At 35.8% G+C, this 23,741-nt stretch overlaps 1 protein-coding gene across 1 annotated transcript; it reads left to right on the top strand.

Moving 5' to 3' along the window:
- The first annotated feature begins 785 nt into the window (after positions 1–785).
- On the top strand, positions 786–22,965 carry LOC103905010 (myosin-9-like). The gene is made up of 20 exons (XM_019473941.1): positions 786–940; positions 3,372–3,429; positions 4,064–4,207; positions 5,352–5,498; positions 6,425–6,547; positions 7,220–7,387; positions 7,760–7,945; positions 9,446–9,568; positions 9,763–9,876; positions 11,541–11,862; positions 12,213–12,322; positions 12,714–12,831; positions 13,562–13,653; positions 14,606–14,756; positions 18,877–18,986; positions 19,862–19,985; positions 20,829–20,962; positions 21,746–21,793; positions 22,507–22,616; positions 22,890–22,965. The coding sequence occupies exons 1-20, from the start codon at positions 807–809 to the stop codon at positions 22,963–22,965; spliced, it is 2,592 nt and encodes an 863-aa protein (XP_019329486.1). The 5' UTR covers positions 786–806.
- The last annotated feature ends 776 nt before the right edge of the window (positions 22,966–23,741 follow it).

Here is a 23,741-nt window from a genome sequence, read left to right as displayed (position 1 = left end):
CCGCTACTTTCTTTCTCCAGCGGTGCGCTGTTATAAAACAGTACTTCCCTTGCATGTTATTTTTAAGAGGAAAAAGTGGTCAGTGTTTTTAAGAAATAGTGTTTATAATAGACACAAGTAATAGCTATATAAATGTAGTGTTATATTAACTTTACAGAGTGCTTGTGGTTTGATTAACACGCCTTCGGTGTCTGTGCTTCTTTTTCTGTATGTCATATGTTTGTGCAGTTTTTATCCAAGAGCTTTTAAGTCCTAGATGGCACAGACCATTTGAAAACAAGTGTAGCTTATTCAGCAAAAGAACCAAAATCTTGGCAAGCCATCAAACAAGGGTAAAAGCAAAAATGTGCAGATACAAGAAGAAAATAATTATATTAAAATTATTTTCTTTCAGTGTGCCTGTTTAAAGCACAAAATTGTTCTAGGAAATGGATTTAAAATAATAAAACACCCAAGTTTTTACACACTTCTGCTGTTGTCTGCTTTTCAGCTGTAGTCTTGTGGAAGAGAGGAGAAAGGGGGCTACCGTTACCTTCCTTGGTAGTAAGAGGAGCGGAGTTCTGCCTCAGCGTTTTCTCCCATCGTCTGTATTTCTGCAAGAGAAGGGAGAAGGGTCCTACCTTAATAGTTTCATAGTGAGAACTCAGATGAGTGCTCTTTGAAGCCATTTTTTCTATCAGAACGATTTTGGAGTAGATGGGAAAGTTAGACAAACACGAGTGGTTCTGTGGGAGTCAGTTGACTGTTTCTCAGCCTGGGTAGTCATCCAAATAGGTACTTGTAACAATGCAGTTCGATATTTTACCATGCAGATTGCTCACCCTCAAGCTGTGGGATTTCTGTCACCGCTTCAGCATGAGCTGCTGCTGAAATCTGTCCCGTCCGCTGCTGTGTGCTCCCGAGTGCCCCTTGTGCTGGGCCCTGTGATACCTGACTCAAGGGGAGTAAGTAGGCTGGAAACTACCGAGATGAATAACGCATGCTTAGTTTTTTTAGCTGGATTTGGCTGCAGCTAGTGCTGGGACAACAGAATGGACGAGTATGAAGGCAAAGCTGCCAATGGGACTTTTTATTTTTTTTGGTAACATCCTGTTGTGATAAGAGTCAAAACCTCAGTTGTACTTTGAGCATCAGAAGGAGCTTGTTTCATGAAATTAAGTGAGCCTCTGTTGTATCTTGTGGAGTTTGTGAAGGGTTCGAGTATCCTGCCTGTTGTTCTTCAGTGAAGAAGAGATTAATGGAAATGAGCGCGTAGTGGATGACAAAGAATGGTTATCAACACAGTAGAATATGCGAGATGAAGAGCAGGATGAGGTCCTGGCAGTGAGGAAGCAATGTGAAACCTTGAAAGTGAGGGTGAGCGGTTTGAACTTACAGGGGACAGATAAATAAAAAAAATTAGAAAAAAATTCAGAGAGGGTAGCCGCAGATAATCTGGACTCCCTGCTTCTCTTATGCTTGATGCCCGATAGTGCTGTGTCCAGGAGATAGGCCGCCAAAGGAAGGAAAATGGTGATAGAAAACTTAATTGAATTTTGTTTACATGTACTGCAAGGAGAAGGGATCGAGTTGAGCGATCCAGCGTTCGGATTGCAGCTTCGTCAGTGCTTTAACTTGCTGTCTGTACCCCAGAAGAAAAGCAAAAACCAGTATTGCTTGACTTCATGCTGGGCAAGGAAAGTTTGTTCAGTTTTGTTTCCCAGCTTGATTTGGAAAACTTGTCAATATTTAGTGTCCCTGATGTAAATAAAAATACATCAGAAAGTAGCAGTTAAGGTATTGGGGTAGGAATGCTGGCACATGAAGTGGGCAAAAGTGATTGCATCAGTCAGAGCTGGAAATGAGCTAAAATATTCATGAATTAAATACAAATGCACCACCACGTTACATGTAGTGAGTCATTTTGTCCTCTTTGTACCTGGGTAACCCTTTTATGTATCTGGAAATGAGCTTTTCACTGAGAACAGATTTGATGTTATGGCTCTGGAGTAGTAAGTAAAAACCTCTTCTCATAACAAGTTCTGTAATTCCCATGGCTCGTTTGTTGATTTTAATGTTGGGAAAGATTCTTAGCAGAATCCGGTTTGGCCTTGTAGATAATGTAGGCCATAGATTGCAGGCTGTGATTCCTGGTTTTAGCTTTGAAACGATAAATGGCTTTAAAAGCAGCCTCTGCTATCATTCCGCATGCTTTTTAAGATAAGCTATGTGCTAATGTTTATTATAAACTGCTTTCCAAATTCCGTACTTTAAGATAAGCTATGTGCTAATGTTTATTATAAACTGCTTTCCAGAGTCAGGCCTGATCTGTGTATGCATATTTCAGAAGTCTGTAATACAGGTTAGAAAGGACACATGATTTTCCTCTGGATGTTGCTAGTTGAGAGTGAAAATTACTGAACATGTACAGCGGTACAGCTTCTCTTTTCACTTCACCCTGCTATTGGGAATATTATCCAGAGGCCGAACAAGGTATGTTAGTCTGCTCTTAAGGTTATATCTCCAAGACACGAGTTGGAATTTACTGCATGGGCTCTTTTATTGACTTTGCCCATTTTTTTGCTCAGCCAAGTTTGTCACTGTTATTCAGTAAAGGTCTTAACCTTTGAGCTGCCTTGTACCTACTCGGTCTTTAGGATTTTGCTTTTTAAAACCTTGTTATGGCCTATACTTGTGTTTATTAGGAAGCTACGGCTTTCCGTGATCAGATACTGCAATTATGTATATGTCTGGTACTTTGGTGCCACTTAGAAATTTGTGGTACTTGATTGTGAGCAAAAGAAGCAAGGAACACTTGCTGTTCCTGGGGTTTCAGATCCAGGCATTTTATATGCTGATCAGTGACCTCAAGGGTTGCAATACTCGTTGTATTTTTCAGATATGCAGCAGTCACGCAGCAATTAATGCAGTTTGGTGTTCTTTAATGTTTTTAGTCTTTTTGTATGATTTTATAGAAATATGCGTTGATATAATCCCTGTTATAGTCTACTGGCAGGCAGTGTTTAAGGTCAGGTTAAATATTAGCAAACTATATGTGGCTTGTATCTTCTATTTATATGTGGAAGAAGCAACTCTGCTGAATAATACTTCATGGCATTTGCTTTTTAAAGACTTCTTTGGATTATTTTTGATAGCATTGACATTTTACTGACTAGCAGCTTTTAGAAAAGGCATATTATGCATATTTTGTACATAATTTCATTATTTCTCAACAACTAGTAATGTGGCGGAGATCAGAGGTGCTGTCAGAATTGAACAAATTAGTTTCAGGCGTTTTACAGTGAAATATGTAGAGAGAAGTACGAGTTAGTTACAGTTATCTGAGAGTCACTGATAATTACCGTGGTATTATTTCATTTATTTTTTCATAGCCATCGTGAAACTATGTGGAAATGGGGTAGTGGAGATGATTCTCCTTCCAAAACAGCAGTAAGTATTGAATTACTATTAAATAATATTGTCTTAAGAATTTCTGACTTAGAGAATCTTTAATTGATGGTATACTAATTGTATGTATTTGCTCTTTCGTAAATAATTTGCTTAACTAGTTTTACCATGACTCAGTTTCAGGACTCTAAAAGTCAGGTTGGGTTCTTGCTTCCTGTTTGCTTGGTATTTAATCTCTCGTGCGTAATACAGCTGCTCTATTCCTCTTCACTATGCTTATCTTGCTTTCAGAAAACATCTGTAGGAATTACATGAGCTTTATCCCAAGTGTATTTTTTGTGTATAGTATGTTCAATATCAATATTTTGTTGCCACTAGGTTCAGTAACATTACTACTGGTTGTTACGATGCAAATCCAGTAAATGAGGAAATACAGTTTTAGATACCTAGATGCTTTGATGGTTTTGCTGTATCTCAAACAAATATTCCTAAACCAGTTTCTAAGATTTATCTGGTATAGGTACACACGGTATATGTAAGTTTTAGTATTGCACTCTAAGAAGATTTGCTGAATGTGTTTAAAAAAACCCCAAACAAACACCAACTGATGACTTTTTTGCAGAAGCAGTATTGTCTGCACCATTTTGTTTGTTCAAAGTATACTTAATGTCTGCAGGCTGCAGGCTCACAAGATGCAAGAAGCATGTCGGTGACAGATTTGACTGAACAGCTGACAAGTACTGAACAGCTGGTAACGCAGCTAAAGGAGCTTGTCAGAGAGAAGGATGCGGAGCTTCGAAATAAAGATCTTCAGTTAAAGGTACCGTGCGTGTATTCGTGTCAAAAAGACTGGTTTAAAAAACCCCTTCAGTCCTGTTTATCATGAGCTGTTTTCGTAGCTACAGGCTTATATTCAGTTACAGCAACTCTAGGGACACAGGAAGCGTTGGTCACAATTAGCTGTTACGGTTTCTGGACGTTACTGCTTTTTGCCAGTGTATTTTCTGTTCCAAAACTGTAACTGGGTTTGGCAATTACACAGGCAACATGTGTTCCTTGCATGAGCGGGTGCACTTAATAATTGCAAGGGACAGACTGACTTCCCGAGAGCTAGAGGTGCACGGTCATGTTAGGCTAAATATGGGGAAAACCACCATCCATATCATTACTGGACACTTAGTGAGATGCCAGCTTACCTCAGACTGAATTTCTGTAGATAATTTTTTATTTCTCCTTCCACTATATATGTCTTTTTGTTGTATAATGATCTTACTATTAATGCTGCTATTTATGCTCTGCTTTTGACTGGCATTAAGAAGGACAGAACTAGAAAGAATTTGTATCTAATACCCTGAAGACTTTTGAGGGTTTGTTATTCTTTACTCTGTTTTTTTAAACAGTCCTAAGGTTGGTCTGTTCCTGCACGTCGTGGTTTGACTCTGGTCAGCCACTAAGCACCACACAGCTGCTCGCTCACCCTCCCCACTGCAAGAGACTATTTTTATACTTTTTAAAAAATGTCTTCTGTGGATGCTAACAGCAAGGTGTTGAAATATTGAATTTTCTAAAACTCATTGTAAATTAACTCATCTCTTTAAACAAAATGAAATATGCTTTTATAGTATTATGAAGGTGTCTTTCTTTTTGCATCCAAATAAAAATATTAACTGTTCTTGTTAAAAAATCAAGCCCTGAATTTGTATTGCTATAAAAAAATAGGAAAATTTCTAACATTATAATGCCCTGGATTCTATACAATAATAATAACCATGTGCAGAAAGTTTAAATAATGAAAGGAAGGTTGTTTCATATATGCAGACCTGTTGCACGTGACATTATAATGTCTCTTCAGGGGAAAGATTTTAGATTTCTCTCTCTCTCTTTTTTTTCTTCTTAATGGAAGAATTGAAGGATGCGGTTGTTCATGTAGCTCATTTAGTCCTTCGTGACTTTGATGTTTGTAGGAGGAGAAGGAATCTGCTGATGCCAAACTTTCCAAGTTGAAGCTGCAAAACAAAGCCAAGGTTGCATCATTGACCTCACAGTTGGAAGAACTGAAGAAACAGTTATCAGTATCAGGAGGCTTAGAGGCAAAAGCAGAACAAAAAAAGGTAAGTGTCCTTACATTTTAAAGCAGACGTTAATTTCTGTAAGGCTGTAGACAGTTTTGCGTGCTGGAGTCAAATGTGGAACCGAAGTTCAAATTTTGAGCTGAGTCAGATTAGGATCAGGGTAGACTGTGTGGGTGCTGTCAGTCCATCTGTGTATTTCTATTTCATTCTTCTTTTATCTTTCTATAGAAATTTAGAAAATTGTACATTCCTTTCAGATTGTTTTAGTAAAAAAAATTCTTACTGATCTTCATCTTATTACCAGCTCAAACTTTTAACACACGTGAATCAGGAAGATAAGTTTTTGAGAAGAAATGGAAGCAAAACCTAACTTGTTACTTCAGTGTCCAAGATAAAAATGGAAATACAAAAATGTCCTTGGTAGCAAAATGTAAATTAAGCGTAGGAATGTCTCATTTAAGTGACCAGAGTTTTACTGTTAACGAAGATTCTCAGATCTGTTTGTAGTAGCGCAGTTGTGTGAGTAGACTTGTATTTCTTCAAAGTAGCGTATTTTGACTTCATACAGCTTCTAAAATAACTTCAGTGAGGCTTTAATACTTCTAGGACATTTGCTTTTTAAAGGTATGCTGAAAGGGAACAGAAACAGATCAGTTTGTTGAAGTCCCTAGGTGTCCTCAAAGACACGCGGTAGCTAATTATTTATGCTTCTGAGCTATTTTGCTAATAAAACGTATTCTTAGCAATTGCACTTGATTTCTTTCATAATGGCAAATAATTTCTATAACCCGGTAGTTATACCTACTGAAATTCTGATTGGAAACATTGTGCTTAGGAACAGTTCAATTTACACTTGCAAACCGTGAGTAAAGTCCACTTTTTCTCACCAGTATTGTCTGAATAGGTAGAGGTACAGAAGTGAGGTGTTACCTATTTACAGAACGCAAAACTCCCTGTTTTTGCAGGCATCAAAAGATGGTGATCAGGAAAATGCTGCGGCAAATCGTGGGAAAATATTGGTACTGAGAAGGAGAATTGAAGAACTAGAATCCCAGATCACACAAAAAAATGAAGAGTTACAAAAAAAGGTGGTGTGTTATATGATGCCGAGTGTGCGGCTTTTCACACTTGTGGTATAGGATTATGTTTAAATATATTTATTTTACTATATTTATATATTTAACTATAAGTTACATTACTAAACAGGTATTCTGAGAGTTTTCTGTTGAGTAGACAGAGTTTATATGCTACAACGTGCCTGAGCAAATGCAGCGAGAATTCTGTCACTGTGTCTTCAGTGAGCAGTGAATCCTCAAGCATTCTTGTGTAGTCGTTTGAAAATGAATGGAATAGAATACACAAATATCAACTTTGTGCGTTAACGTTGTATTTAAATCTTGTATTTTGAACAAAAATGCTGTTTTGCTTCAGTTTTTCTTGTTGCAAAAATAAGTCGTAACAGGAAGAAATGTAGGCAAGGGATGATTTCATGTTATGGTTTGTAGCTGTTCTGTGCAGTGATGTGTTTTGTGGACGTGACTGTTGACTGTGGCAAGTGGCAGGAATGTGAGTGCTGCAGAATTTCAGAGAGAAAGGCTCAGTAATTAAAGATTACACTTAAAATTCAACCAGGTTATAAATTTGATTGTAATTTTTTCAGTACCCTAAACCAGGCAATAAGGAAATAATGCAAACCGTTCTTCTGTGCTGTACATGGTGGAAGTATAGATTAGAAGCAGTGCTGTCTTCTTCATTTTCAGAGTGTTGAACTGGAGGCTCAGCGCTGTCGTGGGGCTGAAATGGATGCCATGCTGGCAGAGAAAGAAAAGAGGCTAGCTGAAAGAGATGCTTATATCATCGATTTACAGATAGCGTGTGGATCAAGTGGTGTTGCCAATGATATACCCTTGCCCAATGAAGAATTGAAGGTATATTAGCAGCTCAAATATAAAATCTCCATAGAGTTTTCAAGGAATCAACGAATTCTGATGCGTTATACGGTGGATCCTTCTCTGAAGCACAAATCCTCTGCAGTTATTCATGTGAATAAAAATTCTTTACTGATTATTTTCATTTATATTAGTAGATCTATATTTCTTTACTACTTTTGTCAGTACCATTTATACATGTTAGTATCGACTTCAGAATCTGCTGACAAATTTCATTCAAATTAAAACCAAACCTGAATTTTGAGTTTAATGTTGCTTTATCTGAGGGAAGGGCTAGGAGGTGGCTTCATGATGGCTTTATTTTTATTCTGGGTCCATTCTTTTAATTGTCTTTTGATTTGCATTCTAAAGAATCAGCTGGCCGTTAAAGAGTCATCACTACAAAGCATGCAGATTCTAGTTCAGAACCTTACCAAGAAGGTTGGAGACAGTGAAGAAAAATGTAGCTTGTTCCAGGAACAGATTGAGAGTCTTAAAAATATTCAGAGCAAAGAAAGAGAGCGTTTCCAAGGAAAAGAAGCTACATATATGGAAAATGTAAGTAAACACGCTGTAAAAATATTTACATTCTTTGGTGGAAGAAGTGGCATCTTGGCTGTAGTGTTTCTATCTCAATAGTTAAGAAATGCCATTTTTAATTTGGGATGAATCTTGAGTAAAGATCTATATGGTGATCAGATGAAATGAGAATAGTGAAGCGCTAGATGGTTTGTGCTGGTGATAATTGAAGTTGAAAGTTTTATGCAGGAAAGGAGTTCAAGGATGCGGCTGGTGTTTGGGCACGGAGGAACTAGTGTGTAACAGAGTGAAATGAGTTGTGCAGAATTCTAGTTGAAGAACCTCCAAACATCTCTTTCTCGTAGCACTACATTTGAAGGTGCAGAAATGCACACATGCAGTGGCCAGTAGTGTTTTTGGATTATTGTAATCATTCTTGGCACAAATGGCTATTTGGCAGATTACTTTCACTTGTGCTGTGAGCTATCTGGCACACTTTTTACCATGAGAGCATAGAAAAAAATTGTTTTTTCCTCCTGACTGAAAAACAGCTGAAGAAGTTTGGTATACTTAATGGGAAACTTTTCTAGAAGTTAGCAGCTGATTAACAGGCCAAGACAAGCAACAACAAGCTGTTAAACAATACTTAAAAAAAAAAAAAAAAAATATGGAACTAGGGAGCATGTTATCCAATCCTTGATGTTACCAGGCTCTTCCAACTCCCTTGCAAGCTAAATCTCAGATTTTAATGTGATGTGCCTGATCTCTCAGCGTTTGAGTTCTACCATGTATGAGACTATTAATCTCAGTATTTCCCACATCATTTGATGTTTGAGTTTATTTTATCTGTAACAAAAATGCTACTTTTGATGCTGAACATGACCACACCTGTTCACTAGCACACAGGGAATTAGTTTTGATACAGGAAAGAAAGAAAAAGGCAAACAGTTGAGACTGTAAAAGCCATTTAGGTGAGCACAGTGTCATTACTCAGATACAAATCTGGGTAGGACTTTATGTGAATTTATTCAAAATAGCTTCTGGAATCTCGCTAATGATATCTCCAGTTCTTGTAAAAATTGTAAGATAGCTAACAAAGACACGTCGGAGGTAGAATACAAGTTTTTGAGGAGGAGGCAGCTAGGTTTCAAAGCTGCCGTTTGGGCTTAATCGGTAGAAACTTTCTAGAAATGAACATGATCATTGCAATCTTTTAGAAATTAGAAGTCTCAGAACAGTGGCATCCAAAAAAGAAAGGTGAAGATCTGTGATCTTAAACAAAATTGAATGGTACCATGCTTCTCACTTAAAATTTGTTATTGTGGAATTGAGACAAATTTTATGTAAGTTGGAGGTTTATCCGCATGCACCACTGACGTCAGTAATCACTGACGGATTAGTATATTTACTGTTAAACAGAAGCAAAATTCAGACTTAAGATAGAATACATTATCTTGCTGTACCTTTAGTTAGACAATTCAGTGTACTTCTACTATGCCTTTGTGACTGGTTTCATATTTACTTTCTATGTGTTTTTAGGTACGTGTGTTTCAAAATATTATCCAGGAAAAGGAAAAGGAACTGGAAGCACAGAGAGAAAAGCATGAGCAGGAGCTCTTTAAATTAGCTGCTAAATCTGATGCCAGTGCTGACCTAGAACAGGTACGTTGCTTTGGAAACTCAACAGCTTGCTTTGATTTAGTTGGACATGGGAATTCGGAATCATGTAATTACTAACCTCTGCAGCACAGTTCAGATGTCTGATTGGGAAAATAAAGATAATTCTTTTTTTGTTCTCTTCTGAAAGTTTTAACTCCTTTATTGATGGCTTGATTTTTTGTTTTTCCTTTTGCTAGCTACTAAAGGCCTTGAAACAGAAGCTCCATGAAAAGGAAGAAGTCATGCTGGGAAGGACACAGGTGATAGATGTCTTGCAAAAAGAACTGGATGCCAAGGACCAGCAATTGAAAGTAAGAAACAGCCTACATGCGCAACTAAACTCATCAGGTCAATTACAAGTTCAAAAAGCTGTTTGGATGTGCGCAGAAGATAATTCTGCATAACACATTTAGGCAGTTCTCTGGAAGGCTTTGACGTGCTAATAATGCAACCATAGTTGTGCAAACAAATACTAATTCCAGTTAGGAAATTAACTTAAAGGAGAGGTAAAGTCCACAGAATATAAAACTGTCAACTCTTGCCTGTAGTTTGTCTTGATTCATTTTGGGAACTTGCCACGTAGGGAAGACTTTTTGCTGTCAAAAGATTTCAGCTTCTCTAGTTAGAGACTGGAGTGAGCCCCAAAACTGAGGGGGCGTGCTTTTTTCCCCCCAAAGAGAGTGTTTTGCTAGTAGTGTGCCTTTCCTTTTGCTGTATTTCTACTGATTGCAAAAGCAATATGTAATCAAGGTTCTTTGTGTTTAAGCACCTAGCATGAACTCTGCTTATAGCCTTTGAGTGCTGCTGCTTCAGTGTAGAAAACAGTGTACAAAAAGGACGTTGCAGTCCCTCAGATAGGCTTCTGGGACACTGCTGAAACAGACACATTATAGCCTGTCTGGGGTGCCAGGTCCAGCATTTTAGCTATACCATTTCCAACAAATTTTCCACTTACCAAGAGGGCTGCCAGAATCAAAATCTTAGCTGAAACTATTTCTAGTATGTACCCAGGTAGATGTCCTGCTCAGGTAGTTAAGATCCATGGTAGTTTAAGCCTGTTGCATTTGTCCTTCCCATTTGTTATGCCTCTGCCTTGTGCAGGGTTGTTTTTTCTTCTGTTTGGGTTAGATGCATCTTCCTACACTGATGCTCTGCAAGAACAGATAGTACCTAGTGCTAGCACGTTGAGGGGACAGAAATGCACACCTTGAGGGTAGGGGGAAGGTTTGACTGTGACAACATGAACTTAAAGCACTTTAAACTGTAATGGAATCTCAGCTTTAGTATTAAAATAGCAGGAAGCCTTGCTTTATTTACATAAGCAATGTTCCTTCTGCTGTTTTGCACAGCTTCTTTCCTTGGACAGTTTGTATTCCTAGGTCTATGTGTTATGAAAGTAGTTTTTTGAACAGCAGGTCTAATGTGAGTGGACTGCTCTGTTAGTGATCTGTAATCTTTTCTACCTCTTTTATGTATTAAAATAACTAATGTAAAGGCACTAAAAGTAGAATAAGCACTAACAGAAAACCAGATAGCAACAAAATACTGTAAAGAAGAACTAGATCAGTTTGCCAACTTTAATTTTAATGGATGTAGGTGACAGCGCCTGGGCAGCATTGTAGTGAGCATTCTTAATCTTTGGGATCACTGTTGAAGAGATCTGCTTCTGGGTTTTTTTTTTAATATTTCATAGAATCAAACATTCTTTTTTTATTCCATTTTCACCTATGGGAGAAGTTGCATGTAGTTTGCAGTCTAATAGTGATGCCATTTTGCTGAAGTCCCCACTTCTGTCTTGGAAAGTTAGAGCTGAGTAGCTTTTTGTAGTAGAGCCAGGTTACCAACAGTAATTGTTTATTATAAATTACAGAATTCTGATTGTAATGTGGAGAAGTATGTAGGAATACAGATATGATATTTGGCAGTGGTACTGAAAGTACTTTGCATTAAAATACAAAGTTTTTTTTTTTTACAGGAGATTAATGAAAACCTGAAACGTCTTCTGTCTGAAAAAGAAAACCTCCAGTCTAAACTGGATGCTGAGAAACATGTAATGAGAGCCCAGTTAAGAGACATGATGGAGAAACACGAGCTTGAAATGACAAAAGTTAGGGAGAAATATAATGCTGAACTGCATGAAATTCAAGAGAAACATGAAACTGAGCTGCAAGAGAAAGATCAGGCCCTGTTTCAGCTTAAGAAACAAGTGGCAGAATTAAGTGGTAGTGGACAGACTAACTCAAAAGAAGTTAGAGATCCGGAGTCTATAACCAAAGAGAAGATGAAAGATTTAGAAGGTATCCTGTTTAAACAGTTGTTACATATGAACGGTTCCTTTGCCCCATACTGTTACATATTGTATGCCAATTTCCTACCTCTTGCAAGTAGAATTACGTTAAATTTGGTGGAAGAGTTATTGCCACACTAATTTAAAAGTATCTGTGCTCAAATACTATAATAATGAGGTTTATAGGAATACCAGGATAATCACGTGAGCTGTAAATTTCTCACTACATTTCTTATGTTTTTCTTTAAATGCAGTTGGCTTCTCTAAGAGTATAACTTCCAATTGCTAAAGGAATTAAACACAGATCTTGTTTTAAGAATATTTCTAGGGTTTTAAATAATTTTTTGTCTCGTTTCTTAGTACAAGTGAAATTGAAAATGGAAGAGGCCAGCAAATCTGAAGCAAAGTTTCTGAAAATGAAGGCTTGGTCTAAATCAAGAATCAAACAACTGGAGGATGAACTAAAAAATGTATGTGTAACATTATGTTTAATATTCCATGCCTGTCTTAAAATCTACTGTGCTAGGAGATTTGACTGAAAAAAGTAAAATATGGGGTAAATAGAATATTAAAAGAATTTACTCCAAAGTATCTTTATATATGAATTAATGTATAAAAACTGAATGGATGTAAAATGTTGATACAGGATGAAGTTTCAACAAAAAATAGTACAAACTGGGGTTACCAGCATTCAGGAGTAAATTTGTTAGAGATTAGCTAGTTTATTGCGCTTTCAAATATTAGAAAAACAGCTATTCTGAATATTACTAAAAAATCAGAAAAAAAAGTTGCATTGACTTCTCGGTGTTTCTGGTGTTTTGGTGCATTTGAAAAACTCATACCTATTTTTTTTTCTTTTAGTTTTCATCAAAGAATAATGATGTATCTGCCTTAAACAATCGTGTCTCAGAATTAGAAATTGAAAATGAAGAATTACAGTCAAAACTGCAATCGTTATATGAAATCAGAACTCAAAATGGTAAAAAAAAAAATCTATTTTTCTTTTGCGGATGATTCAAAGTAAAGAGACAAAGATAAATGAACTTTCTCATTTTTGAAGCGTATCTTTGTTTTTAAACAGATTCTGAAATAACTTCATGCAACTTTGAACAATAGCGTGCAGTACTTAAGTCAGAGTTACAGCTCAGCTGTTTCTTCCCTAAATCTACCTGTGCATAATACTTGCTGCATTTTGGCTTAGGCAGGGTATGTGTAAACTTTCCCAGGAAGTGGAGGAGGCACCTTCTTAGGAGGAAAAATTAGTCCAAACATACTTGGACAATTTATCGGAGTCTATACAATAAACTTTTGAGAGCAGTGAATTTCAAGTAAATTAAGAATTATCTCGTTTTTTTCTTCTGTAAGGATTTGAGGGAGAATTTTTGCTTAAAATCTCAGATAGTTTAGAGTTCGGAGAGATTTTTCTGTTTCACCTTGCGTTATTTCCTCTGACATCCTTTCTGCAAATGAAAAAAGGTAGAATTTTCAGTTCATCAGTCTAAATTGTTAGCAGGTTAGATTTAAAGCACTCATCAATATTTAATAATCAAGTCAATTTCACGGGTAGGTGGACAACACAGCCCAACAGAGGTCTTCTAACTGGAAAGAATTATCATCTGAATTTTCATTTTGAATCTTTCTTTTAAATTTTTACTGATCTTCCTATTACTATTTTGTCCTAATGAGCCAAATTTATTATGTTTTTATAGAAGAATTGCTGACTAAGCTGGAAGTCTATGAAGAGCAGCAAAGGAAATTGCAAGCTGATCTTGACCAAGTTACAAAAAGGGCAGCTTCACAGGTTAGCTTTGAAATTTATTTATATGAGTTACTGATTAACTCAAACGGTGCTAATTAGACTTTGAAAAGCGCGTTAGCTGGATTTTGGAGCTGAAAATTAATTTAGTGATATATGGAATTGTCAGCATCAGTAGCTGTTCAGTTGGATAACAAGCTGACAGGTTTTGAATTACTTAAAAAGATTGCTTTCTACTTACTTTTCCACAGACCGTAAATTATATTTTTCCAAGCAGTTTACTATTTATTTAGTTACACTTAACATGAGTCATCAAAGTGTGGCTGGTACGTTGTATACAATGCGAATAGCTTTCAGAAGGAAGTAATAGCTGTAACCTTGTCAAATGTACAGGTCTGGATAACAAAGAAAATTCTGCTAAAGGGCTTCAGATGGATTAACAGTATACCTTAATCATGGCAACTTTGTACAGCCCTAGCAGCGGAGCCAGTTTGAAACAGTTAATTATATTTTGCTAATAAAGAATTATTTTTTCCAAATTTTGTGGCGAAGGTGGGTTTTTTTTGGTAAAATCTTGAAATAGTTTTTATTTTGATGGGAAGGCAGAAACAGTTTTATTCTGTTCACGGAAAAAAGGTTCATAGAGATTTGTTATCCCACATAAAGACAGTTGAATATTGTTTTACTTTGAAACATTGCTAAGCTGAAAATGTGCAACAAAAATATTTTGGTTAAAAAAGCCATTTTTCGTTTAAAAATATTTCAGATTAAAAGTGCAACTGGCAGTAGCATTTTTGATATTTTATGAAGTGGTGAGGCTTGATTTTACATAATCTACAACAGCAATTATCATCACTTTTTCATAGATTTTTATTTATGCAAAATGGTGAATTATAATGGGTTGCTTTCTCTGTGAATGGTTTGCCAACTTAAAACGTTATTTACATTTGCAGTGGGATTTGGTAAATATATTTTCATGCGCAATTTCTCTTGTTAGGCCAGTGAATCAGGTAGTGTGGATGAATTGCAGAGTCAGCTCTTGGAATGGCAAGAAAATGTACCAGAGTCAGAGGAGTCCCATGATCAAGTCAGAGAAGAGAAATCTGCTATGGCCTTGAGAATGGCTCAGATTGAGGAGGAGAGAGAAGGTGAATTGTTTTATTTACGATAAAATTCTCATATTTATACATGATATATATATATGTGTGTGTTTGATAGCACACCACCATGACTCATTTCTGTAGTCATAAGATTAGTATAGCTAGAGAAATTGCTTAAATTTGCAATTTCTACTTTTTCCTATTTCTGTGAATCTGTTTTTCATACATTCATCTTTTTTGTATCATTTTTATGAGTAGATGTGCTTGTTCCATTTGCCATCTGAGTTGCTGCTCTGTAAGACTGCTTGAATTTACTTCAACAGCTTATTGTCTGCGTATGAATGATCAATGATAAAAAGTTCACCATTGAAATATTAAAGCTGCCTGCCTAGAACAAGCAGTGAAGGTGTGGGGAACTGTAGTGTTGGTTAGAATTTGATGAATGAAGGTGGTGCTTTGGTAAAATGTACCTGAGACAGAGTTTCTCTTTAAATATAAGTGATGAGAAACCTTTCTTAGAATAGTTAGTAATCTGTTAGTAAGCGTCACTTGTATAGGTCATCTGAATAACATTAACTGGCAATAGTTTGGATAGTTAAAAAGGTAAAATGTACCTGAGACAGAGTTTCTCTTTAAATATAAGTGATGAGAAACCTTTCTTAGAATAGTTAGTAATCTGTTAGTAAGCGTCACTTGTATAGGTCATCTGAATAACATTAACTGGCAATAGTTTGGAGCTAGTTAAAAATATTAAATTACCTAAAAAAAATAATATTTCAAGTAATCTCAGGTTTTATAGTTTCCTAAATTATTAATAAAACATGATGAGAAAGTGAGGCAGCTTCTATTAAAACTTACAAAAGTCTGGTTAAATTTCGGATAGTTTTTACTGCTTTTTTCCATGCCATCTAGTGCTGTATTATAATTTTTGTCCTGTTAGTTAACTGTGTGGGGATTAATGGCAAATTTTAATGTGCACAACCTACTGTCATAATTAACCCAGTTAGTTAATTTGAGCCTTCTGTTTTTTAACTGCGATTGAATTATTTTTCATTTACATGATCAATTTGGAAGTTCAGTATGTAAGCATAGAAATGTTTTAAGGATCACATCTCTTCTTTTTGAGCGATTTACGCATGTAATGCTTTGGAATTGAAAGAGAATAATATTCCCTTCATTAAAGCTACCTGTTGTCTCATCTGTGGTAACTACAGATCCACATGCAATATTAATAACAGCTGTAAAATTTCATCTGCGTCAGTCCGTGTTTAATTTTGCATTTTTTTTCCCCTTGGGATAAGCATGACCTTTCTGTTTCTCTTTTCCTGCCGTTACACCTGATGAGCACTCAGCGTCCCTTCCCCCTCCACTCCTACCCTACACTGCGATTTGGTCAGCCAGCGAGAACATAGTTTCCCATCAGTTTTGTGCATGCAGGTTCCTGCAGCAATGGCAACTTGTAATGTACTGTTGCTGATTTCTTCTGTTGTTGCGTCTTTTGAGGAAATCGCCAACAGTACCTTATAAGATTTGCCATTGATGGTATGTGGTTTTTAGCAATACATGTAACAAATGCTGGTTTTAACTTAATTTTTTTTTTTTTCCTGCCTTGCAATACCTGTTTCTTCATTTATATTAACCGAATCATCTTTCTTCATTTTTCTTTGTAGTAACAGCTGACTCCATATTTATGTTGTAACCTTATCTAGAGAAAAATTTCTTGGCTTGCTGCAAGTGGTTGTGACTAAGTAAGAATCAAATTAATTTAAATATTTTTAGTAGTACTTGAAATTCAGGAGTATTTAAAAACAACAACAATTACATTCCATCCCATAAATTGCAGAACTTTGCATTCGTTAATATTAGCTACCAATATTTTAAGCAATATATAAACTCAGTACTCATTCCATCATAGTCTATGACAATTTGCCATTGTCTCTTTTGGGTTGAATGTGTGGGGAGCTGCAAAAGCGTAGAGGATGACAGTATTGATTATATTTATAGACTGGGGCTTGTTTCCTCTGCAAACCACTAAAGATTGTTATATTTAGTGTGAATAGTGACACAAGGAAATATAGGCATGTCATTAGTTAATTTAAATGCAGTGTGTATTGGAAGAAAGGTATTCTGGGAAGTTTTTCAGCTTTTACGTTAGATATAACTGCAAATGAAAAGCTCCATAAGCTGCTGTAATACACGAGAAAATGCATTTACTTCCTAATTGTTGTTAAAGCGATGCTGAATTTAACTGAAAGTGTTTTAACACTTGCCTAAGTGTTCTAAATCGTTCTAAAGCTCTGATTTCTGTACTTTTATTTTTCATGTGACAATGGTAATTTCATTCTTTTTTTCGTTATCCAATACTTAGGAGCCTAAATATTTTGGGTTCTTAAAGGACAGTGTGTTATTCATTCTGATTATACTTAAAACCAGATTACCTCAAGTTCAACTTCCAAGAAATTGATTTTTTTTTTTAATTTATTTTTTTTTTTCCCCTCCAAAGAAGGGGTTAAGTTCTTATCTGGAATAATGCTTGCTCCTTGAATCGTGACTTCAATGACAGTTCTTGTAAACAGAGGTTTAAGGCATGTGACCAAAATTTGGCATTTATTTTTACGGCTTTGAAGAAGTATGTATAATGATTAAAAAAAAAACAAACAAATTGTAGAATCTATACTTGAAAATAAACAAAGGTGTGTAAAATGAATGCTGATAAAGTGGCAGTGCCAGAAGCCAGTGTAATTAAAACCAGAAGTACAATCCAATTTAGCAGTCCTACTATAAAAGGGTCATTAATTTTTTTCTTTAACTTTTTTCCTCTAATCTGTTCTGACAACATGTTAAGTATGTAATTTTGAACTATTACAGGAAGAACTTAAATCTAGTAGGTGTTACACAATTGTGTGTTAATGAAATTTGTGGTACAAGTAATCCTTGGACAACTCAGATGAAAGCTGAGTATTCCCAGTAGGGCTGAATCTCCTAATACTTTCTGGTGTTTACCTCACAGATGCATCGACATAAGTTCTCTGAATTTTGCATACTGTGAGGACAACTGTGGAGTGATGTGGTTCAATTGAAAGCTACATTTGTAATTATCTAATTAATCTAATTTTCAGTTAAAGTATGGAGCCACCTTTACTTTCATTTCTTTTCACTGGCTGCTCTGTTTTGTCTGCTTTGCATGAAACATCTATTTCCTAATCTGTTACCCCAAACATGTTTTGTCATACCACAAAACAGATGGGAATGTACTTTAAATGAAAAATAATTTCTAACCAAGCTACATTTGTAATTATCTAATTAATCTAATTTTCAGTTAAAGTATGGAGCCACCTTTACTTTCATTTCTTTTCACTGGCTGCTCTGTTTTTTCTGCTTTTCATTAAACATCTATTTCCTAATCTGTTACCCCAAACATGTTTTGTCATACCACAAAACAGATGGGAATGTACTTTAAATGAAAAATACTTTCTAACCATGAACAGGATGCATACCTAAGCTTTCATATTCTGAATTTATTCGGTGTGTTTTATTTACAAGTGATTCTGTATTTGTTTTAAAAAGAATGGTATTATTAATTTATGATAAGATGGTTTGATGCCAGTTTGCAGTGTAACACATGCTTGTGACTTCCTCAAATTATCTGGCTTTGTAGCTCATACTAAAATTAAAGTTGAAGGGGACACATGTCATTTCCCTAAAAATGAATGTGATTGTTCAGATTATAAAAACCACAGCTGTTTAGCTGATGCCTTTGTCATACCAATTAGGCATATTTTAACCTGGTAAATTGAAATGAGATGTAATTTGGCATTTTAATTGGTTGGCTTTTTTTTTAGTATCAGCATAACCTCACCCTTTCCAATCTCCTGTATAAAGTCTTCATTTAGAGCTGATGAAGAAGTAAAGTTAGACTTCAGTTTGCTTCTTCTTAGTGAGATATGCAGACTTTATTCTTATGTTCTACATAGTAATGTTGGAGGGAAATCACAAGGTGAACGTAATGGATTGCTGCTTTAATCTTGTTCCTGTCAGTCATTCATAGAGACTTTAGCCTGTCCCTGGTCTCTTGTCATGTAGTAGTGTCTGATAGAAATGTAATTGCTTTCCTGTGGCACAAAACTGATTGAGGATGACTGGTTCTTTCCTGGCTGCTCTGATCCAGCCATAGTCTCAGGGCAACAGGAGCTGGAGGAGGAACTGACCACAGTTCAAGGAATGGGCAGGCTGCAGCAGGCAAGAAGAAAAAGCAATCAGACCAGCAGGAAGGTTCAGGTGGGTTAAAAGAGAGAAGAGTTTATTTCTACCTGTATGTTAATAAAAATACGGAAAGTACTATTATTTATATGGTGCTTTTCACTTAAAAACATTACGGGCTTAAGAACTTAGATTAGTTACGTAACTGAAAACTTTGGTAAATTTAATGATCGTGTATGTAGCCAGCAGATGAGAAATTCCGATGGCATCACACCTCTCTATTCCTTGAGTAATGAGTCTACTTAATTTTACACTGAAAAATAATGAGCTTCCCTTTGGAGTAATTCACATGCTTGAAGCTATGTGCATGCTTAATATGTTAAGGCCGTTTTTGGTTTAGATACAGTCTTTACAAACCTCTTTGTTGGTGGGCTTTACTGAATAATTAGTAAGTAGTGTCAGTTCATTCAGGTGGACTTCTAGGTAGTCGGTGCTGTAACTTGCACGAAAAAATGATAATCTTTTGTAAGAAGAATTAGGATGTCATTGTCACATTAACATACCATTGGAAGAATAATTTTATTTTTAGTTAACTCCGATGCTTTACCCTGGGATGCAGAGAACCCTATTAACTGTAGAAATCAGGGGACCAGTTAAGGTATCCAAACATAGTTATCCATTGGCCTTTCAGATGCCTGAGGGTATCTTCAAAGGCCTGGCAGATACCATACAAAACCTGTGGGAGACTCTGCTTTTCTGGAAATAATGGTTGGAAGCTGGGCAGGTTACTCTAGTGTCCGCAGCGATCCCATATACTTACATTTAGGCACCTGAATCACTTGCTGAGTTTTAGGACTTTTAATTGAAACTACGCTTTTAATAACAGAACGTGTATTTTACCCTTGCTTCCTTTCTTCTTTAAATTAAACTTCATTCTCATGTTTTGTGTATAGGAAGAATACAACTTTGATAGAAAACAATGCTTTCAAGAACTGAACGTCACCTTGGATAGCACTGATTCAGCTGAAGGAGAAAATATGGGAGGTTGGTGGCCAGAGTACACTTCACCTAATGCAGGTGTGATAGCGACTAGACAGTTTATTAAAGCATGCACAGCGTCTGTATTTTGTGTCTATTTTTGTTTTCAAATTCAACTAACAACCCATTTGTGGTGTATTCTAATCTTTGTTGAATTTTTTTGGCTTGTGTTTTCTTCCTTTTCATTTTAAAGCATGTGCGTGCTAGATGAACTGCCTAGTTTTGGTTCAGAAGTAGAATATAAATATGACTAAACACTGGAACTGGTTGAGCCTTGGTGCCCGTGAAATATCCTATGTGGCAAGATCATGTGTTTTTTAAGTTACGAGTCTTGTTCCTGTGAACGTGTTTCCAATCTATATAACAGTTATGTTGCAAAACAGAATTGCATTCCATTGCTGTATGCAATTTTAATTTAAAAATCAAATTCTTATTTTTTTTTAATGCAGATGTGTTTATATCGGTGGTAAAGGCTGCAAATATGTCTTACTGTTAAAGTGGAATAGACTCACTTGCAAATTTTGATACAGACCAGTTTACTTTGTTTATTAATAATTGCTTAAGATCTGATCCTGCAAGTAACTTGTGATTAAAGCAACATGAGCCATGCTGTTGATTGAGTCACAGTACTGTTTAGAATATTTCTGCCAGGTTCTCTGGGTTCTTGAGCTATGCAACTTTACTTTGGTTTTTCAACAGTTAAGAGTACTTTTGCCATCTAATTTTTGGAAACGCAGGGCCTCAAGCATTTCCACTGGTAATGGTTGAGATCTGATTGTGCCCAACACTGGTGAGAATCGTGAATAAAAAGCTGAAACCATTTCTAGACTTCAGGAATTTTAGTAGACCTTTCTTGAAATAATTTTTCTTCTTTGACTTAAGTAGGTTTACGGAGTGTGGTTGAAGAGTTGGAATTGGAAAGAAATCAACTGCAGGAACAAATTCTTTTTCTAGAAGAGCGTTGTCAGGATTTGGAAGATAGATTGCAGCTTCAAGGTAGAATGGAGGCTCTTCAGGTGAGCTTTTGTAGTTGTGTAAAACCTGATGATATAAGAAAATCATTTTATTCTCTGTTTATATTCTTACAATCATAGCCTACAGTAAGACAGAACTGTCAATTTGCAGCTAGCAAAAATCTCTAAAGCCTGCTTTATACTTCCTAATTATGTTGGCAGAGAGTGTACACGTACTATATTATGCTCTGAAGTTGAAGCCTGTCACTTCTGTTCAGCAAAAGTAAAAGTCATTACACAGAGAAACTTGTTTGGAAGTAAGCTTTGTTATTTGTTTTAGAAACATAGTAAAAGGCAACGTGATTTTCATTATTCTTTGTAGGGGGCCTTTGTCAGAAGGTCCAGAATTAGATTGTGTTACTACTGGCGTAAGCCTCCCTCTTCTTGCATCCCTCAAGATTCTTTTATATAAGTGTGTGTGTGTATTATTATTTTAATATTTTTATAAATAAAATCTAAACCCCAGATATTAATTTGATGTATATTTATATTGTAAAATTATTCAATGAAGGCACCAAAAGGAACAGTAAAGTAAATATTTACCAGAAAAATTATTTTTAATATTTCCTGATTGAGAAGTTACTATGTTTGATAATTTGTAAAGCTTATTTTTGCTAAATGACACAACTGATCTCTTACTCAAACTCTTTCAGGCTTGGTGCATTATTCATAGTTCTTTATCTGTTAAGTTGCACATATATAAAAAAGAATTAATGATTTTAAGATGAAAGACAACCTCATATTAATTATTACTTGAGAATCTTGTAACAAAGCCTTTCAATACAGGTAACGTTTGGTGTAGATGAAGAAGGGCAGCTATTGAGGGCTGTACAGGTGTGTTCTGCCTCCTCCAAAATGCTAGCTTATTTTCATTAGAGGTGACAAGTTTGCCATGTTTGTCCTATTTGCTGTTAATTCTGGATATGTGTTCTGCTTTTGGTTTTGGTTGCTGTTGTCAGATTTTTTTTTTGTGGTTTTATTTTTGAATTGGTGCAGTGGATCTGGCTAGAGTAGGAGATTTGTACTGTGTTTAAAAAAAAAAAAAAAAAAAGCTGTGTGAATGAAGCTTGCTTCCTTTTTCTTTTCTCCACAATCCCCTATATGCAGGTTTTTGCATTCCTTCAACCTGAAAAAAATAGGCAAAAAAAATTTGCAAGTTTGGTACTGTCTTCAAACCAATGAGGAAAGTATTTTTTCAAAGCAGTAGCTTCCCCTGTTAAGATAAGTAAGCTGCCTTAACACAGTATGAGTGTGTGTGTTGTTTTGGGGATACAGCAATCATCCTTGAGTTCATGCTATCATAGCATTGCTGAAGGAGGTATTTCTGAAAGGTGGGTTGCACCTATTTGAACTAATATCACATCTGAACTTGTGATATTAGCGTTGTATTTTGCACTGATACCTGCTAAATTGCCAGAATAACGGTCTCTATGACCGTGTAGGATGTAAATCTGCTGAAGAGTCAGATTTTCACGACTCCAGTTATCATATCCTATTCTGGGTGTTTGTATGTGATAACCCTCTTCATCATTATTATTTTGTTGCAGAATGAAAATGAACGTTTGCAAACTCAACTCGCCCAATTACGCAACCAACAAATGCGAGATGCAGAAAAGCATCAAATTCTGATCTCTGGCTTGAATGAGCAGCTTAAAGGGTAAAATAAAGGTTCTTTACAACTCTGTACAGGATTAGCTTTCTTTGCTTTAAGCTTAAACTTCTAATGAGAAGTATAATTTCTTAAAACACTTGAAAGAGAGTTACTTCATTCCTGCTTCTGTTAGCAGTAATGTTACTTTTGTACTTGGAAGTTTAAATGGAAAGTGTAAAATTAATTATTCTTTTAGGAACAGAGTTTGGGGCTAATAAGTCTAGAAAGCTTAAAGCAAGCTTTGTTTTCAAAATATCTAAATACGTATTTTCTTCTTAGATTAAGTGACAGAAATAGCTTCCTTGAAACTTCACTTGGAGAAAAAGAACAAAAATTGAGCACGATCAAATTCTGATCTCTGGCTTGAATGAGCAGCTTAAAGGGTAAAATAAAGGTTCTTTACAACTCTGTACAGGATTAGCTTTCTTTGCTTTAAGCTTAAACTTCTAATGAGAAGTATAATTTCTTAAAACACTTGAAAGAGAGTTACTTCATTCCTGCTTCTGTTAGCAGTAATGTTACTTTTGTACTTGGAAGTTTAAATGGAAAGTGTAAAATTAATTATTCTTTTAGGAACAGAGTTTGGGGCTAATAAGTCTAGAAAGCTTAAAGCAAGCTTTGTTTTCAAAATATCTAAATACGTATTTTCTTCTTAGATTAAGTGACAGAAATAGCTTCCTTGAAACTTCACTTGGAGAAAAAGAACAAAAACTGTTGAGTACGACTGAAAAACTAGAACAAATTGAAACTTTGAGGAAACTGCTTCAAGAAAGGGATCTTCTGAACAAAGAGCTTGGTGAAAAGTTTGTGCATACTGAGCAAAAAGTAAGTTAAATAGTATTTAATTTATTAGAACTGGCAAGCATTAGCCATAACTTTCTACTTGTGTCCCAGCAGCAATATTGCTGTTTTCTGTATCTGAAGGTTTTTGCTCTGTTTCTTCACAGTTTTGTTCACTTCATGTAATTGCTTTGCTTTAAGTTGAGTGTAAGGATTTCTTAGACCCAACACAGAGCTTTGCGTGAAAGTAATTATGTTTTATTGGGGTGATAAGTTATCCTCGTTTATTAATTTCAAAGTATAAACTCCACTGTTACGTAAACTCAATATTATAACTCTAACATCACAGTT

The sequence above is a fragment of the Aptenodytes forsteri genome, unplaced genomic scaffold (assembly GCF_000699145.1).
Source record: "Aptenodytes forsteri isolate BGI_AS27 unplaced genomic scaffold, ASM69914v1 Scaffold252, whole genome shotgun sequence".
In the NCBI taxonomy this organism is placed as follows: Eukaryota; Metazoa; Chordata; class Aves; order Sphenisciformes; family Spheniscidae; genus Aptenodytes; species Aptenodytes forsteri.
This window is presented reverse-complemented; position numbering and strand designations above follow the sequence as displayed.